A 21185-nucleotide genomic window follows, 5' to 3' on the forward strand; every position below is an offset into this window, starting at 1 on the left:
ATTTGATGGTTTCAGAAAAATTACGAACCTGATAAATCACTAATATCCAAGATATACAACAGCTATGTGTGACAGCTCTAATGGATGAAATACGAGAGCAGAAGTTCACAATAAAAAGATGTTGATATATGTTTGAACAAAGGTCGATGTATCAGGGTATATGCGATCTAAGCTGATTACGTGTCGTAGAAGTTGCGCAGCAGGGATTACCATAACGCCTCTGTTGCTGATGCTACAACAGTAAAGCTATAAAATTCATCATCAGTGGCCTTCAAAGATTTTTATCTTGGGAATTCACTTAGTTACATCCCACAGTAACACGAAGTAGCGATCTCACAGAAGTTAGCTGGTGCGTATTAGTTTGCCATAAAAATACCGGATTTACAGGATACTGTATCCCGTTGCTGGACTGTAAAAAGCTCTCGTGGGACAATTGAATAAACCCCCTTTAGTGGGAAAGAGCAATCGTTTCAAGGGTTAACACTAAGAAATTCGTTTTTACGAATCCCGAAGATGCGCAATATTAGACGTATGCGCTACTAATCCTCGTGTAGTATGAGTTGTTGATTACATTTTTGTTTCCATCAGCTGTATATTATATATACATTGATTTGCCTAATTGCAATTTATATTTGTATTTGATATGGTAGATGTAAGTTTGAACATCTCAGATTGTTTAGTATATATGGGAACTAGATGTTCTGAAATATTGGTTTGTTGTTAGTATTACGTCTGCCATATAATTAAAAATAACTGCTATCATATTTGCAGCATTTCGCGTATCACTGCATTATTTGTTCAGCAGAGGTGTACAACTTTGTAAGCTCCAAGATTATGAAAAATACTAGCCTACTGTTAACTAGTATTAATTAACTTTTGCTTCTAAACAAAGCACCGTTTATTAACTCACAATTCAGAATTCTGCAGATTGTAGACGGGGTGGTTAGTTTACCTAAGTTTTGAAACGGAGGGAACTTCATAACGGAGATGCGCCATCTATAATAACTAGCTTGCATGTATTTTCAAAACCAAGGTTAGTATTAATCTCAATAAATCTGTGTGTTCGTATAGTGCATAACACGGTTATTAGTTGACTTGGTCGGTGCTAAGGTGGTTGGTGTCTTAGGTTTATTTATTCCCGACTTACTCCAACTGCCATTATTTTAACGTGCCATGACACTGTGGTCTTCCATGCTTGGGTTGGTGCTTAATTATAAGCAGAGAGCTATCACAGGAATTAAAGAGTTTATATCCACAGACTACATGTGAAGTTTTGGACATAACACTCACTTTGCTAGTTTTATAGATCGTTTCTAAAACATAGTGTTAACAACCTTTCTGATACAAACTTACGCCTGCTACCCTTCGTGGAGAAGCATAGGCCGCCCACCATCATTCTATATCGAACTGTGTCCTGGGCGGTTTCTGGTAGAAAAAAGTCTCCGCATACTTTTGTAGGCTTGTATTCAGTCATAAATTCCAACACACCTTTTTAGGACTGCCAATCGTTTTCTAAGGTGAGAATTCGAGATTATTCTTAGCCAATTATGGGATTTATGCTATTTAGTCGCAGCTGTATGAGTTCTGCCGAATATGTATGTGAAGCTACCTCAGGATTAAGACTTTATAATAATGTTTGATCGTAGTTGACTCCAATACTATAGTCTCGAGTCGCATGCACTAATTTCAAGTATGGGTGTTGGGGCTAAAAGAAGTTTGCTACAAGGAATATGAAAGTAGTTTGGATGATGAAAAGGTCTAATAATTACCGTGGTAGAATCGATAGCTGTTGAAAGCGCGTAATTGATGGTCACTTCTCGAGTATCCGCACATTAAGATGTTTTTATTGGTGGGCTCAACAAGAAGACAGATTACTGTTAACAGTTGTGGTAACTTGAGATACTTAAAACTTTATGAGGTATGGGTCAGAAAGGATATGGTTACTATTCTGCTATAGTCTTGTATTTTATGAACAGCAGAATGTTACTTTAAAAGAAACGAAACCGGTCTCTGTTGTTTTGGAGTTTGAAATATATCTTCTCTTAGTTCTTATACGTCTTTGTAATGCCCTTCCCCTATCCTGCTTCATAACAAAATTATCTTTCATTGTTTGGTGCGTGTCTTGGCCTATCTTATATACCTTTTTTTGAGGGATAAACAGCTAGTGATTGGCCACCGATTACGTGTATATGTGTAACTTGTTTTACAATGTAATTGTACAAAGTTGAGCATTTAGAGGTGCATGAAAACTATCACAGGCTCGTATTGTATATGGGTAGTTCTGTTCATTGAAATGGATTTTATTTATTGGCAACCGTTAAAAGTGCCGGGACATGACTTCACTTGTAACGAATGTCTTACTGAAACCTTTCACTGATTATCTTCATATTCTATATTTGTGGATGAAATAACTGATTTAATTTTCATAAAATTTCGTCTTAGATGGATAATTTATTTTATTGATACTTTTCATTTAAAGGCTTTGATATCTTTATGACCGTGATAATCTCTAACATAATATGGAAGCAACAGTTGTTACTCCAATAAATGGTTAGTTATTAAGCTTTTTAACTTTTCATATAAACTAGCATCTTCCTTTTCGCGTCATTTTTCTATACCTTATGAACAAGTAAAAGATCAACGATGTCCGGAAGTAACTATTGCTGTAGTAAGTAAATAATCACATGAAAGCAGTATGTTTTTCAGAATCCGCATATAGGATGGTATAAATCAAGTGCTGACCGTAAAATGTTTCCGTTTCTCAGTACAAAGAATGTTAGTAAGCTTATCAATGTGTATAACAGTTACTGACTAATTTTAGCCAATCGAACCAGATATCAAAGCAGAGGATTGTATTTTATACAAGATGGTAACAAATTATGAGGTGGTTATCTCTTCTACAAGAAGTGTATTCTATTCATAAATCTAGGATGTATTTTATTGCCGTCGTACACCTGAAAACGAATCAATACGTCTGCTGTACTGTTCTCATGCTTTAAATCATTCACTTAGGTAGGTCATTCTTCTGGGTAGAAATGGAAAAAATTCGTTAATATAGGTGTCAGACGCTTGTATCGAAGAATAATGAAAAAGAAAAACAATTTGGTGCATCTGAGTGAGTTATGCGTCTACTTGTACTTCATAAAATATTTATCATTGTATATCAATTTAAACTTCAATTACTTTGTATTCATATAATCTTTGTATACACATTTTTGTGCATTATGTGAGATGAGTAAATTAATTCTGTTCATCTTGTCACTTCGGGCAACATATATGCCAGGATATATGTATCCTACAAACAAGTATAATATTACGAAAACAGAACGGGAGAGTGTAACAATAGTGAGAATGATCAGTACAATCATTTACGAAGGAATCGAAAACCTCTGATTGTTCGTCACAGCCGTTGAGAATGACAGAGCTACTGATATCCCACTGACTGTTTTGCCAAATATTTTACCATCTCATGTTACTTAATTCCAGAGAATTTAGAACCTCATTTTGTTATATCCTAACGAAGATTAAATCACGAGTAACTTCTGAGACATGTTAATTGACCAATATTATCTATATATTCTTATGGTACAACTATTCAGTAATTAGATTGTGTATATTTATATTCATCTTATTATAAGCTTCGTTTTGAACAATAGATTATTATTGTACAGTTTACCGTTCTTAAGTTATACTCAGTTTATTGATTACAGTTTCCCACGTTCATAGCCACTTTTGACCTGATCTTGTTCAAATGTCATTTCCTGTTTTATGGTGTGTTGTGGTCTGTTTGGTTGATATATAAACCCAGTATGTCTGAAATAAGTGATTCGCATAGTGGAAGCTGTATTGGTGTTCTGGAATCAACTAGACGGGCTAGGCGGACATAGGACCAATAAGGACGCTAGGTTGCTCATACCGGTCAAACGTCGTTGGTTTAGCACAGTGTGAAAATTGTACAGTCGTATTTCGATTGGTGGATAAATCACGTAATAACTAGCGGGCCATAAAGACATAACACATTTATTAAGCCTTAGTGCATAAACAGATGATAACCAAACGTGCTATTATTTAATCCTACAGAGCTAGTTCATAAACTGGGCACAATCCCTGGGAGGCAGCAAATGATTATCAACATAGTAACCCCTCAGATAGCTCTAGTCATAGCTACCCGAGGTGAGGGAGTGATTTAATCGTCAACAAGTTGATCTTGGTTGCTGGTAGAGGTATGAGGGCAGTTGTCATTTCCTGGTCGCCCCCACTGTGGGAGGATATTTCTTAAGGGACCTGAGACGGAAGCGGAATCAGTGGTGATCTTAGTGACTTGGGAGCGTGATCACAGAGTTCAAGGGACAGTTGCTTGAGGCCGGTTGCGCACAGCCTTTTTATGGAAGGTTTTTGATGTGTTAGCTCTTCACTTCAAAAAGCCTTACTCTCGGAGACGGAAATCCGTGGGGGTAAGGTGAGGTGTGACATATTTATAATTGACCTTTTCTAACCCCTTCCCTCCGTTGGGAGAAGGCATCTTCGCTGCAAATGCTGGTTATCCGAGGGAAACACCTTATTGCTGTCACACCTCTCTACAATCGGCAGAACGATTTAACCCTGGGATCCTAAGTTGCTGCTTTCAGTCTTACCGTTCTCCAACCAACCTGGATGGCATGACAGGGCCTGAAGGAACATGTGTTCCAGCCAATATAGCTCGGTTGAATCATCAAGATAGGTAAGCCTGACCACCACGTCAATGCAGCAGCTACTATCGAATGTTTGCTCTATGGACGTTACAGTTAGAAATAAATGATTGCGTAGTCAGTATTTTGTGATGATGGACAGTCAAGACCAATTACACTATATTGTTTTTTTGTAATCCGCCCTCCCTCTCAACATGCTCTCACACGGCCACGCGTATACAGCCTCTACCAGGGAAGTCCTACTCACTGCCTTCTCGTGGCGGCGGTGTTGTCTACGAAAATGAGAGGACGAAAAGCGGATGTCCGGCGCTTTAACCGGGTTGGTAAACACGAAGAGTTCACCTAGGGGAGTCGGAAAACCCTGATTCCAAACCAATGGTGCACATGGGCTACAGTATCCTGACGGAATAAATGGAGTAAGAACCAATTGTTGGTCACCGACTACCATGGGACTGCATCTTCTCACGATGCTCCACTGCCTTGTGGGTCAGACCTTTAGGTCAAAGGTTCGGGGTGTGGTGCCCTAAGAAAACCACCTGCTTCGGTCTGGGCACCCGGGCAATACCACAGCCCACAAACAAATAAAATGAAAATGATGATATTGAATAAAATTCTATTCTCGCTTCGATTTACAGTCAAATAATTCACATTATTATTATTATTTACTACGTCATTTATTCACCCTCTTTCATTCCCACTCTGTGTATACTTATTTTTCGACTTATACAGCAGCTCGCCTGTGGTAGAAATTCAGCTCTATCTAAATGTTCTCGAGTCACTGCCTGGTTGAAAATTGTATGCTACCACCGAATACGAGTACTGAAGCACTTTTTCTGAAACCACGTGCACCATTCAAACTGGCTGCCTTCAACGTTCTCACACTTATGTAGGTCGGACAACAGATAGGGCTGGCCATGTTTTTGGAAAGTCTTAATATCGACGTTTGTCGTCTATCCGAGACCCATATTCAAGACCCTGGTGAAGTACTAAAAATTCGCTCTCCATCTGTCGCTTCAAAAAGCTTGTTTTACGTGCGCTTATCCGGGGACCCTGAGGCATCTTCGTCTGGCCTTGCTGGAGTTGGTGTCGCACTAAGTGCTAGAGCTGAGGCAGCATTAATCGATCGGATCCCCATTAACAGTCGGTTATGTGCTGTTAGATTAGAGAGTTCCATCAAAGTGAGAAGAAATCGGCGTGAGAAACGATGTCTTTTCGTCATCTCCGCCTACGCTCCGAGATTGCAGTCCGGATGCAATCAAGGATGAGTTTTACCACCAGTTATCTGTTATTCTCCAGAAAGTGCGTTCGACAGATATTGTAGTACTAGCCGGAGACTTGGATCCTCAGGTCGGGGGTCTAGGAACAGAAGAGAGTCGTTTAGGTGGCCGATGGGGACTCGTTGGTCGCAGGACAGATAACGGGGACAGTCTACTGCAACTGTGCACAGACCACAACCTGTTTCTGGCTAGCACTAACTTCCGGCACAGTCATCGCCGATGTGCCACCTGGCGTCCTCCCTCTGCATCTCAAGCCTGGACTTAGATTGATCACATCGCGATCAGCTACCGCTGGCGTGGTTGTGTACAAGACTGCGGCTCCTTTCGGAGTACCTATCTGGACTCTGATCATGCCTTGGTTTGCGTTAATCTTACCTTACTTTTCAGTGGCCAACAAAGTGACCGCCATTAACGGATTGATATTAGCAAGCTGGTTGCAACTCCTGTTGCTAGTAAGTATCGAACCAAGCTAGCTTCTAGGCTAGCTACCATTCCACCGAAAAGTATAGATGAGCATTGGTTGCAATTGCATGACGCCATGAAAATGGCGGGTACAGTCAGTTGTGGGTTTGCGAGACGTCCCGCTTATAAGCACTGGGTTTCTTCTGGTTCCTTACAACTCATTGAAGCCCGTCAATCTACTCCGGGTGACCGTGAGTTTGACCACAAATGAAGGATGTTACTTAATGAAATCGTGAAAGCTTGCGTAAGGACCGAGAAGCCTGGTGGTCGGAGCGTGCTAATGAGTTGGAAGCAGCAGTTGCATCTGGTAACTACCGGAAGCTCTTCCAACTCATCCGAGCCACTGGCAGCAATAAGTCTGATGTGAGCGAAACAATCTGCGAGGATGATGGGATGCCAATCACTAACATCCATCGAAGTCTTGGACGATGGGAAGAATTTTTCGAAGGGCAGTTCAAATGGCCTGCTGCTCGGGCAACATCGGTCAGACTGTCCTGCCCTCCATGGCCGGTGGCGACTGATCCACCAAATGAGGAGGAAGTCCACAAGGAACTCCAACTCTTGAAGCGTTACAAATCACCTGGCCCAGATGACTTACCTCCGGCTCTTTTTAAAGATGGTGGTGACTTTCTGACTAAGGAACTAATGGCGTTGTTTAGAAAGGTGTGGGAGCTAGAGAGTGTACCAACGTCATGGAATGAGTCGATAATTGTCTCTATCTTTAAAAAGGGTTCACGTCGTTTCTGTAACAACCACCTCTATTTTTCAAAGGCCAACGATCGTGGTGTTTCTTGACATCAGGGCTGCCTTCGATTCGTTGGATAGGACTGTTCTCCGGGATTGTCTATTGAAGAAGGGTGTACCTGAGAAGTTTATTAACATCCTAAAAGCCCTATATACAAACACCTCAGGCAGAATGAGGGCATACAACCACCTTTCTCCATCGTTCCATTCGAGCAATGGGGTTAGGCAGGGTTGCCCAATCTCACCATTCCTCTTCAACTTTGCCATCGATGACATTCTGGAAACAGCTCTGATGAATGTAAGTAATGGTGGTGTGGATCTGTTGCCTGGAGAAAGACTTCTCGACCTTGAGTATGCGGGTGATATTGTCTTACTGTGCGATAATGCCCAAGGCATGCAATCCGCACTTAATCAGTTGGCAATCAGTGTCCGTAGGTATGGTATGTGCTTTGCACCTTCGAAGTGCAAAGTACTTCTACAAGACTGGCAGGATTCCAATCCCGTACTCACCCTGGATGGTGAGCAGATAGAAGTAGTCGAGATGTTCATGTATCTGGGTAGCTGCATAAGTGCTGGTGGTGGCGGGAGTGGTGAGATCAATGCACGTATAGTGAAAACTAGAGCGGCTTATGCCAATCCGGGCCATCTTTGGCGCCTTCGTGATGTTAGTCTGACTGTAAAAGGTCGGATCTACAACGCGTCGGTGAGAGCAGTTCTGCTCTATGCTTGTGAAACCTGGCCTCTCCGAGTTGAGGACATTAGACGACTCTCTGTGTTCGATCATCGTTGTCTCCGAAGGATTGCTGACATCCAGTGGCAACACCGTGTTAGTAATGTAGAGGCTCGGCATAGTGTGTTCGGGCTCAGTGACGATAATTCAATTGGTGCCAACATCTTGAAACATCGACTTCGGTGGCTTAGATATGTTCTACGAATGTCGTCCCAAAGAATTCCACTTCGTGCATCACTTGCCGACGCTGCGAATGGTTGGAAAAAGTGGAGTTGTGGTCAGAGTATGACATGGTGTCGTGGTATGAAAGAAAGCTCCAAAGGGCTGTCTTGTGTTGGCCCTTCACGACTCCTTGGCTGGGGTCCGAGAGATGGTGCTACACAGTGGCTAGAGACGTTATCAGATATAGTTCAGAATAAAAGCCAGTGGCGATCGTGATGTAACCTTCTTTTACTTTCTACATAAAAGTGTTTGTATCTTCCTTAACTGAAAGATTTCTTCTGGTTGCACCATTCCGTTTCCCCCATTATTATTATTATTATTATTATTATTATTATTATTATTACACTACCTTACACTAATCTGGTCGTGTTTGTTCTTTTTTTACGCTCCTTACCTTCTTTTTTTCTCTTCCCATTTTCATTGTTTTGTGTGGCGCATATATATTTGGTGCCCTCTTGTACCAATATTTATGTGTTTAAATGAATAAATAAATAATAATCCAAATTATAACTCATCCCTTTACAAATACTCGTATATGTTCAACCAGTTGTTTATTATGCTATTTGATGGTCGATTCTGAAGTACTAAAATCTTACCTACTTTTGAACTGTCTCAGGGCTGATTAAAAATATGTTTATCATTAATACTGTGAGAGAAAATATAATGAACCTGCTCTATTTTTATCTGATCAATCCATGCGAATTAAAGTGTTTTTGAAATTCACACTTCTCGATTACAATCATTACAAATATGATTGTTCTAAACAATCAAAGTAAGTGTAAACGAACTAGATCATAATTTGTCGTGCCCATCAAAACGCAGAACAATAACTCAGGAGAGTATGACCTCCATCAATGTAAATTACTCTATTTAAGACTACTTTATTCTCAATTCTTTGTTGCATATTAAATATCCAGTGGTTTTTATTCATCATTCCTCTTAATTTTTTCTATTCTATTTAAAATAAATCTATTTCTAGTTCTTTACGAGATCAAGGATTTCACCGGGCACGTACTCTTATTTTAGCACCAACTAAAGAAGCGGCTAGGCGAATAGTTCATACATTTTTCCATTTAATGCCTAAAGGCTCCACAGTAAGTCACCGACGACGTTTTGAACGAGATTTTGGTCCACAACCTGGAGATACCGACAAAGAGAAGAAAAAGGGTAGAAAACCTAAAGATTATGAAGAATGGTTCAGTGGCAAGTTTCTGTTAAATAATTTTCTTCTCATTTTCGTAAATACGAAGCTATCAGCATTTGAATGGAATTGGGAAATTATGACGATTGACCTTTAGACTAATCATTTAAGGATCTATTTATCCTGTGACTCAGTTATATTTTGAGTATGTTTTAGACAGTGTTGATCGTTGGCCAAATTTGAAATAAACGCACTTCTAAGTTCTTCCGAAATTTGATCCTATCTTATGACTTTACGGCACTTTGAAAAATACATCCAAATAAAGAAGTCTGTTTCATTACAGATACTTTGTAGTACTGGGTAAAAATTTTAAAATTATACTTCACCTATGAGCATCAAACGAATAAAATAACCATTCAAGAAACAATAATATTGTTCTGAAAATGTTTACAGAATGCATACCGAACCACAGGCGTAGTTAGGTCGATCCAAGTAGTAATGCTTCATATAAAACACAGATTTATGATTTTAGGTTGTTTGAAGTGTTATAGTTCAAAGATTGTCCATGAAGTACATTTAAAAAAAAAACATGGATTACAACAATGTGAGGCATTATTTGGGAATTATTACGTTAATTCCTTCATTAACCGATCCAGCTACTCTTATTACTTGATATTTTTCGGACACCACTCAACTAGTATACACATTCGAACACGGTTGATCAGGAATGGAATTACATTCCAAATGAACAAAGTTGATTGGGAGTAGTAGTTACAACACGAAAACCGTTTTCGGACCTATAATTTGTACATAGGAATATTCTAGAATCTTCACGCATCTTCTAGCGCTGATTGCCTAAAAATGGGTCAGTTAGCGTGCTCCAACATCATCCTGCATGGAACATGCATCACTCCAATCTATGACTTACTAACACATTAATTCTTTGTAAGGGGACTAGGACATCCCATTGTTACATAAACAGTGTATCCAAGTTCGTTTCCAGTACCATTACAAAGTAATTATAATCATCTACAACTAGAGAAAATAAAATGGAAACAGAAGGCACAGGACAACAACAGGAATAATTACTATGGTAGCTCTACCGTTACACATGTGCCAAGTTGTTTTATGATCTACTGTTCCGGATAAATACTATTTAAATTAGTTAAGTTTTCCAGGGACGAAGTGTAAAATATGAACAGGAATCGAAATTTAATGAATGGACTTCGTAATAATAATGATTGAACATTTAATGTTCGTATAATTTCACTAGTGGAATGTGATATATTTCAAGGTGTAAAATTACTTAAGTCAATTCCAGAAAAGTAACCATCGATACAATGAAAAAATAATGGGAGTGATTTTGTTTCATGAACATTTTGCGGCAAATTGTTCCAGTGTTTCGAAAATTTACTGGTAACGTAATTCTTATAGAGAGAAGATATCGAATAAGACTGATTCACTAATGTTAACATGTTATGGATGCTATAACTAGGTGTTTTTGCCTATTAGACTGTGTCATTAGGTGTAAGGTAAATGACAGAATTAACAGTGATGTAAGGTTGGGTTTATAGAGTATTGATTTTCTTTTAAGGACCTGAAGTTAATTAAATACATATAGATAATTGTGCAGACATACCCACAGTCTAAATTGTAAATATTTCCCATCTCATGTAGATTGAATACAGGCAATTCTGCTATACAAACGTGTTGAGTTCACGAATATCCTTTGCATGTCAGATCTTAAAAAAAATTTGCCATGTAAAAGCCTTAAGTAAATCTACTCTTTAAAATTATCATACATGTGATATCTTTTCATCATATTAAGTACAATTTTCAGCTATTTTTTCCTGTTCGCATTACTACTTAAGACAAGGAGTGAGTAGCATTACAAGTCGTTGTACCTTTAACTAAATTCTGCATAAAAAGTCGCTCTTTGTTACATGTTCCTAAGCGAGTAGTCGCCTTAAGTGTTTGAAAAGTCTTTGAAGTAAAATATTATCATCTGAATATTTTGTTTCATCATCAGCTATAAATCAACCGAATTTCATATTATGTGTGGATATGAGATTTTAATATTTTCTACTGAATCGTACAAAACATTTTGTAAAATTAACATCTATGCTACATTGCATTACGTTTGACCATAGATATTCTACAATAACATTGGGTAATGTTTTACGCAATTGGATCATCCTACCGTGGTTTGTACTACTTGTACAGACAGTTATAAGTAGTATGTAGAAGAAATTGAAAATATAATTCTTATAAACAGAAGAGGAAAATAAGGAGAAGAGAAAGGGAAATAGAAAGCAATCCAAATAACAACAGGAATGGAAGGTACAACTCAAGGAAAACAGGGAAATAGTGCATTTAATGTATTGATTTCATATTTTACAAAGTGCATAAGTTTGCATAATACAGTAAATTGATTTACTATCCAGGACTTCGTTCATCACACTACTATCGTAAAAAGTCATTAGGTATATAAATAATGTAAGCAGAAGTGAATTTGCAAGTGAATATTTTTCACTGTAGATTATGTAACTTTTGATTACTTTACACCCTTTTTTCAAAATAATTTGCTAGGTAATTCAAGTGACAATTTTCGTATTGGTATGGCATTTTCTAAAAAGTCCGTAAAATTGTATTCTGCATTCCGTGATTCCGATATAATTCTAGCTTCTCCTTTGGGAATTAAAACTGTTCTCGATGATGAAGTGTAAGGTTTTTTTCTGTTGTATTGGTTTATGTTATCCCTCAATAGTTTATTTTGTGTGTGTGTGTATGTGATATAGTGCTTGTTGTATTTCAAGTACCTACGTAACTTATCTTTTATTCAATTAGACCATTTAGTGTACTTCTCATATCTTTCTTAAGTATGTTCTGATGATACCCATAAATACGATAAAAAATTCAGTTTTTTGCTACATTGATTAGAGAACACAATAGCTTAAGATCATCATCAAAGCATATTAATGTTCTCCACTACTCTAGACTTTTCTGAAATGGATGTCAATTTTCGCTTTGTGTCATACTACATTGTCTTTTGAATTCAGCTTTTGATCTCGATTGTTATCTGGTCTTTATGAATCATGGAAATGTTAAAAAATGTGTTCTTCAGGTTAATCACTAGGAATCTTGGTAACAAGTTAAAGTTTCATAAATGCTTATTTTTGAAGTCTAATTCAAATCAGTTAGTTTGAATCCCCTTTAACACTTATCTCTTCACTCTTAGACTAGTTAATTCGACTAAAGTCAAGATTAAATATGGAGGGAAAGTGGCATTATTGAATGGTATATAAATTGAAAGCAATTGCAGTTGTACCTTATTGACATAATCAATTTATGTTCACAATATCAGATGAAACGTACAAAACTATGTATTATGAATATCCGGCATACTCATCACCAAAATACTACCTAGCCTGCGTTCTTTGTATCTGATACTTGAACCAATGAAGTTATAATCTAATCAGCTCCTGATGGTATAAGTGTACATGTAACTACCGCTCTTCCTAAAGTATCTATACAGGATCCTGCTTATAAACGTTAAGTATTTACAAGCGCTTTATAATCAGTTCATTCTAGTGGACAGGAAGTACAGTAGTACCCGTCATTTCCTTCAGATCATTTCGCAATCTCTAAACATGGAATGTAATATCTGGTAATGACAGCAGGAGCTGAATCTAAAAACTTTCAACTACTCCAAATTATTTGAGTCACTTATGGTGAAATGATAATCTGATGTTAGTAAAATTACTAACAATCTTTAAAGGTTACTAAAACACTGAGCATGTATCTTCAAAATAAGAATATTTCGTGCTATTGTTTCAATGAAGTATGAAAACTTTGTGAGGGACTAGACCTAGATTAAATGAACTGACGTTAGTCGTTTGCGCTGGTTATAGTTTATTTCTATATAAATGTAGTTTCAGTGATGCGATCGGAACCACTTGATACTCTTGACACTGTTTACGCTACAGTTGAAAGGCGGTTACTAAGCAAATGCTAACATGATCCTGAGTGCAACATTTTTTATAGATGGTATTGATTTTAGTTTTGTCTCATATCACATGATGATTGTTTTTGTAACTTGTTTTGTTTGAATCTAACACAATAAACACATGAGAATTCTCAAATATTGAGATAAAAGTTTAAATCTATTAAATTTCTATATCTATCTGAGCACTTGGACAATATAATTCTTTCTCTGCACAGCAAATTTACTCTACACTGTGCAATACAACGATATAACTAATCATTGAGTTAGATTGATTTTTCCGTTCACTGTTTGCATGTACAACCATATCTTGAGTAATTCATTTATTGTATTCATAGTTAATTATCATATTTTATGATCCTGTCACTACCTAGAACTCGTTAACTTCTTTAACAGTAAACTACGTATTACTCAGCTATAGTTGTAGCCAGAAACTTTTCATTTGTTATCGTTTTCTTGTATGTTTACTAATTTACACATATTCCATAATATATTAGAGAGAAAGAAGCTGATGTTCAATATATCATAGCATCTATCGAATTGTTGATTATCGATCAAGCTGAAGTGTTATTAATGCAAAATTGGGCTACTGTACAACAGATTGTCTCTTTACTCAATCAACGTCCAACTGTTCCTGTGTTTGCATCAGCTGCACGTATTCGATTATGTTACTTAGCTGGTTATGGTAAACGTTATCGTCAAACTCTACTATTCTCTGCCGTATCAAATTTTTTGATCACATTATTATCAGGTGAATGTGAAAGTAAGTTTATTTAACCAAAAAACAATCAAGAAATATAATTATCAATGCTAAAATATAATCGATTAATTTTCATTATGAAATGACAGATCATCGTCATGATCATCATAAAGGTTGATGTGTTAAAGTCTGGTCAAAAAATCTGTTCCGAATATATTTAGAATAATCAGTATGGAGTTGGAGAGATTACTAGGTTTTATTGGGATCTCATGAACTGATCTAAGTTAGACAACCATTGAAAACCATAAAGCACTGGACGGCACTGTTGATTAGTTCCATACTACGATGAAATTGCCATCCAGTGCATCCAAGTTTTCAATGTTTGTTTAATTTAGATCGGCCCATGATCTTCATAAAATAGTATAATAATATGATTATAAATGCTAAAATATGATTGATAGATTTACATATTGGGTTTTCTTTTAAAAAAAGTTGGCTCCAGTACATATATGTGAATAAGAAATGGATGTTGTGGAACATTAATGGTTCACTAGATAATATATTCAATAAGTATGTCAATCATGTTCTCTCCACATACACAACTACCACTACCCTTTCCTTAGTTAAATGTTTGTAATTAGTCATCCAAAATCGAAAATGCTCTTAAAATTAAGGTACGAGTATGTACTGTGTATCATGTATTGGATACGCTTATGTAAGGTAAATTATAGACCATTTTTTTAAATCGTCATATATCTTTTCTGTATATATAGGATTTTTCATACTTATCTGTATTTCTGTTGTGAATTGAGTTTGGAGAGGAACTTCTAGGAAACTTTGACTGTAATACTATGACTATATATGGATAAACAGTAACTTTGAGATACTCCAACGACAGTTATACTGTTCCATGAACTTAGATCTTCCTCGATAATGCATTCTTTCTTCTGAGTTATATTTGATTCTAAATTGATAGTTTGTGAGTGATTTTCAAATTTTTAAGTCATTTAGTAGCGTTTCTATAAGTTACATCTACGATTCTATTATTAACTGAATTCATAATAGTTTCTATGCATCCATAGTGAATTGATCGAACTCATTCCCATCGTCAACGTTATGAATTAAGATTTAATAATTTGATGAATGAATTTTTCTTTGTGTTAGAATGAATGCAAAGAACACTTATTCATAGATAAAATAGAATAGCCGAGAAATGATAAAGTTGGTCGATTGATCAGAAATTAGAGACATCATCAATAAATAGTTCTTTTGTTTTTGATATATGCTTATCCACAAAATATGGAATACAAGAATAAACACGATGAAATGTCATAGGGTATTAGTTTGTAGATCACACTTAATCTCTAATCAATTAAGACTTGATTCTTGGGCATTTTATCAATTTTAGAGGTTTTCTTTTATTCTCATTGAATTTTAGATTTTCAAGGCATGAATTATATACCACCATTATCATATTACCCTGATTTGTATCCAACATTTTTACCCGATTGGGTACGTGTTCCTGGACTGAAAGCATCTATTCGAACTGGACAGAAACGTCAACATTCAGATATGAATGCTATAAAGGAAGAAGATAAATCATTAACAAATTATAACTTCAAGTTACATTTAATTTCATTTGTAGTTCCTGGACAAGTTTCTGTTAAATCATCTTGTACAAAATTGGTCAGTGAAAATAATCAATCAGATTCAGACGATGAGACAGAAATATCACCTAAGACGACAACTGATAATTCTCTTCATTGCCTTTCTAATTCCTTAAAAATAGATTCATCAACAAATTCACTATTATTATCTACTAAAACACTTGGATTCACTGATTACGCATATTTATGTAAGTTGTCGTTCGGAATGTTAATTATCATCTTATTATTGGTAGTATCAGTTAGAAAATTGAAAAAACTCGATAAGATTGGATTATGATCTCGTATAAGTGGTGTAGCTCACCATTTCATTTTCAGTGTTCATTGTTAAATGACTGAACTAAACAAACTAATGTAGTTTGTCCTGAAAAGACTATAATCTTATTAGAATATTGATGTGTTCTCATCTATACCATTAAGTTCACATTATTCTTGTTAATTGTATTCATCACACACGCGATCGATATACTACTCAAATCCTCACATACTCATACCCTCTAATCAGAACATTAGAAAGCCAATTAATTATTATTTACACATATTACTCACATGTTTCTATGAATAAACTATAATATTCTAGTTAATAGATCTCTTATAGGTAAAAATAACTGAAATATTGTTGATACAAAGTTGAGTAAAAGTCTTATAGTTAGTTGATTACAATTAGTATGAACGGTAATACTACGATGACAAATAATCGATTAAAAAGTAGCTTATTAATTACTACTATATAAAAAGTATCATAAGACGACTAGTAAACGTACATGTTAATTTTTCTAGAAGAATGGAAACCCAAATTTCTGATTTCTCTTTCTTTTATTCAATATACATGGTTACGTTTTTTTTTACATCACTTCATATAGTTCAATGTAAGCTTTGAGTTTTAATGACTGTTTTTGTTTATAAATTTACATAATCTTTATTCCTCTCTTCTGTATTACATTTTTTTACTCAGCAGGACGTAATGTTTCTATAGCTCGATTAAATGCCTTTAAACAACGAATATTACCTAGGCTACGTCGAGGTTCAGATCCTCGTGTTCTTATATATGTGCCAGATTTCTACGATCTTGAAGAATTGCGCCAAATTTTAATTGCTGAGTCTTTGGATTTTTGTTGTATTAATGAGTGGGTTCTTTTAAAAAAAAATTAACGTTAGTTACCCTGTTGTTAACTAATCTTATTTTACTATTAAGGTGAAAGGTAAGCTTGCTTCTCTCCAGGTGTTCAGGGAGTATCATACCCTTCTTACACATTACGATGTGAAGTTGGATATTTTTGTGTAATATATTCGACTTTCAACCTCAGTAAGCTGAAGGTTCAAACCCTGTTCTGTTTACCCTGGTTTGGGTAGCTTTACAATATCAGTAACCCTCATTAAAAATGCGTGGATTAATGTTGGATACTGTACTAGGTAAATAATCTACATAGTTACTAATGCCTTATGATATTACGTAGGAGGTAGTCTCAAAGCCTTTTTTTACACAATATAAACACATTTATCACTATTTACCGTATAAATTTTCAAGTGGATGTTTTGCCCTATCTTTTTAGCTTGTTAATGAAATGAAGTAAAAGGTGGAGAACAACTTGGTAGTCAGTTTCTTATCATCGTCAACAGGCTTACAAAATGGTCTTAACTACCTCACATATTACCATTTCCATTTAAACCTACCATTAAAAATGCTAGAAACATCGTTAAACTGAATTGTATAGCGATAATGTAGACTTGTTCTATAGAGAGTGGATGGACAATATCATTTTACTCTGGGATACAGTGTAAACGTATCAAGTCCCAGATTATGTAGATGTTATGTGATTAACACTATTCAAGTGAAATGTACATATAAAACGGCCTTTTGTTTGGATTCACTCTTAATAGTCGACTTATAGAAGTAATAAAACTGTTCGTGTATCTGACCAGTTTTAGAAGTGCTACTGAGAGTATAGCAGGAAAATGTCGGTTTACTTATTACCAGTATAAGGTTGTGGAGATCCTTCAATTTTAATTGAGACCACGAACCGATCAATGTTAGACCATCATTGAAAGCCTTGAAGCACTGGACGGTCGTTTCGTCCAAGTATGGGATTCGTTGTAAAAGTCTGATTAGTATATACTGATGTAGGTCATTTTGGGAACAAAACCACCAGTTTACATTATCATGACAGTAGCGGCTCTATAGGTTGATAAAACTTGATCCCGTTGAAATAAAGGTGTTCGATTATTCACAACATATGCGTAAGTCGTCCTAAGCTCACATCTTGCATATGTATAGATCATGTTTTTAAGTATATTTGTTATTTTATAGCTGATTAGACATATTTCTGTTACCACAGCTACCTTATCAATCATTATTATTTAAAAATTTGTGCGTAGTAGAATCTTCTAGTTAAATGAGCTGATAGCCTAAAGAAGACAAAGCATCAGTCTATCACTTTAAGGAGGTGAAAACTTTCTCATCGGTGAAAAGGTCTTAATTATTTTAAAGTGGTGTTCAACATATTAGCGTGCACGAGCATAAATATGTTGCCAAATATTTTTATTCGGTTTGTACATCTCGTATTTTCGTTGAAGTATATGAGTGCACCAACCACTTCACTTACCTTAGACGTCTCAGGTCTGGTAGATTGGTGTCTGGAGAAATCTGGGCTCGGATTCAGAAGGGCCGGTTGGGGTTTGACAATTTGTATCACTTGTGGCATAGGCAAGATATCCGTCTGCCAAGCAAAGGGCTTTTATATTGTTCATCAGTTCCCCCTTTTCTACTTTATGGGTATGAAACATGGCCTTTACTAGTATTTGATCGTAGGTCCCTTGAAAGCATTGCTCGCGTATGGTGAGATGACCAAGAAAGTACTGTCGGGGCTAGACATAGGACATTTTGCAGCTCAGACCAACGCACATATCTGTGCCCAGACCCTATGTGATTGATATTTGTCTCTGTTGCATTACTGTAGCTTCAAATTACTTTGCTAGGGTTTTTTACATTTTTCTTCAGATATACAGAAGACTCAGAAGCTGAACGATTTCGTACCTTGTTTGGTGATGGTCGTATTCGTATTTTGTTAATAACTGAGCGCTATTACTTCTTTCGAAGGTGAGTACTTACTATTCCTATTATTGTACGCCAGTATTGATTTTACTGTTCGTTTCTACCATCACTTCACATGTTTTTTCTTTGTACTGTTGTGTTGTATTTCAGTTTAAATTGTACATTTACTGCTTGTTAGGGTCGTTAAATTGTAAAGTTAAAACGGTAACTTGAATAACGAAATATGCCTAGTGGTATATCTTAACTCAGTTGAGTACAATAATTCACTACCATCTCAATGGTTTGTGAATAACGTATACTCTCCTCGGAAACCGAGCATTTTTAGTTAAAATAGTAGTAGGCTCGGGTAAATTATCCCCTGAGATGTTTATGGATGGTGGTCCAGTTTTAGCTTTTAGGTTGAATGAGATTTTAGCTGGAGTTTGAAAACTGGATATAATCCCATCTGACTGATCATGATCGCTGCAGTCTATGAGAAAGGGAAAAATCCTCTTATAGACGACCACAGAGGAATAAGTTTTGCTAACATAGTGTCTAAAATATTATCCTCAATAATACTCCAGTTCTTAACTAGGGCTTGTGAGAAGCGAACTCGGGAAAACTGGTTTAAGATTTACATGTGGATGTGTGGACAAAGTATTTTCACCTCTCCAGGCTCTGGAGCACAGACATACCTACAGACCCTCAATCATAGTTGTATTTCTCGACCTAATGGCAACATTTGATTCTGTAAATCGATAGGTTTTATGACAGTGTCTTTCATTGAAAGGCGTACCAAACAAACACATGTTCTCTACTCAAGCATTATTCGTCAAGTTAGAGCTTCTGACGAACTGTCGTCGGAGTTGATAACTTTAAGTGGTGTTCGTTAAGGTTGTCCGCTCTCCCCATTTCTATTTAATTTTGTCATACACATGGTTTTAGAGATAACACTCGTTGTCTAATTTATCAGGAGTCGATCTTCTATCAGGTGGTATAATTTTGTTTGGTGAAGAAACTGAAAATACACTATCTTCTGACCACCTTAAACAAGAATGCTGTTATATTTGGGATGCACCTCATCATTTGAATGCAAATATTGCTTCAGGGCTGACTAGTTTGTGATAGCAGCTGAACTCATGATATGGAGTGAAGTAGTTAAGTGTGTCGATCACGTCACTTATATCTGAAACCTCAGCACGGATTCAAAAAACCCGGCTGACTTATGCCAAATTTTCATTCGTGGCGTAAGGTAAATATCGGTTTCCCAACGAAAGGACGAGTTCACCATGCAGCAGTTCGCTCTGTTCTTCTTTACAAATGTCAGACATAGCTTTAGAATTAGGATATTCGTAGGTTACTGGTATACGACCATAGGTGTCTACTAAACATTGCTCGTATATTTCGAGACCATCGAGTTAGCAATTATAAGGTTAGACGCAGAATGTTGAGTATGGAAAATCAATTTACGTCGTAGTGAAATAAATAAATAAATAACTGAGATTTGTTCTAACAATTTCATCTCAGTGTTAATAGGGTATGGTAACATGAACCGATGTACTCATGTACTAGGTTCTATGGTGCATTTAGCTGACTGATTATCCAATTATATTGATTTTTTATTCCTGAGTACTTATTTTTGCTTATCTTGATGGTATAAACCAAATTACGTTAATTAGAGGTTGATAGTAAATCAAGACTTTTTTTACTAATAATGTATTATGTGAATAGAACTCTGAGATTTCCTGAAAAGTAAGGAAACAATTCATAATAACCAGAGGTTGCTCAATGGGGATGAATACATGTTTACCCATACGATAGATAATTGTGACATGAGCTAGCCAACAACTATATGGAACAGCCAACTGATCTCATAGAACAAAGGGAAATATCCATATCAAGGGATTTAATCCTCCTAATTGTCTTTCTTTTTTTAGCAAAAACAACTGTACACTGAGTGGAGATTACATAAACGCTAAATTTCGTAGACCAATAAGCAAATGTTCTTTAAATTTGTCATTTATAATCAAGAATAATTTGGGTTTGTTAGGTGACCTACTTTTGTTTAGAAAGTAATGTCTCAGTTACTTTTCGGAGTCCTACTTAAATAATTGAGGGGAAAAAAGCCACAATGTAGTTACAAAGCCATTAAAGGCTTTTTTTCAATTTCTTTTAATATCTTAGTTTATTAATGTAAACTGGAGTCTTGACCGTCTATTTCGTTATTTAATAAAAATTAGTTCTTCTAATTGTTTTATATTTATTTTATAAATGCAGGCGAAAAATTCGTGGTCCTCAAACATTTATTTTTTATGGTCCACCAACATTTCCATGGTTTGTCAAGGAATTATACGATTTCCGACATTCAGAAAGCGAAATACAATACAATATGACTATACTCTATTGTCATCCGATAGAAACTCATACTGTATCTATGATAACTGGTTCAGTAGAATTTTAATAATAATGATACTTTCATGTGTAAATTGTTTGTTTTACTTCAGTACATTTAACCATGAGTAA

General features: G+C 36.1%; 1 protein-coding gene across 2 annotated transcripts; it reads left to right on the forward strand.

The window, feature by feature from the left end:
* Positions 1-519: 519 nt before the first annotated feature.
* Positions 520-21148, forward strand: MS3_00007988 (uncharacterized protein). Of its 2 annotated transcripts, none has more exons than XM_035729730.2 (14): positions 520-652; positions 2480-2550; positions 2589-2668; positions 2707-2775; positions 2822-2884; positions 2930-3012; positions 3059-3115; positions 9103-9326; positions 11854-11986; positions 13765-14030; positions 15406-15822; positions 16587-16758; positions 18630-18728; positions 20940-21148. In XM_035729730.2, the coding sequence occupies exons 2-14, from the start codon at positions 2520-2522 to the stop codon at positions 21121-21123; spliced, it is 1878 nt and encodes a 625-aa protein (XP_035585588.1). In that variant the 5' UTR covers positions 520-652; positions 2480-2519; the 3' UTR covers positions 21124-21148. The 2 variants fall into 2 exon arrangements, with proteins under 2 accessions (XP_035585588.1, XP_051066902.1); XM_051216325.1 differs by having other exon boundaries at positions 520-553.
* The last annotated feature ends 37 nt before the right edge of the window (positions 21149-21185 follow it).

This window comes from Schistosoma haematobium, chromosome 4, assembly GCF_000699445.3.
Source record: "Schistosoma haematobium chromosome 4, whole genome shotgun sequence".
Taxonomy (NCBI): domain Eukaryota; kingdom Metazoa; phylum Platyhelminthes; class Trematoda; order Strigeidida; family Schistosomatidae; genus Schistosoma; species Schistosoma haematobium.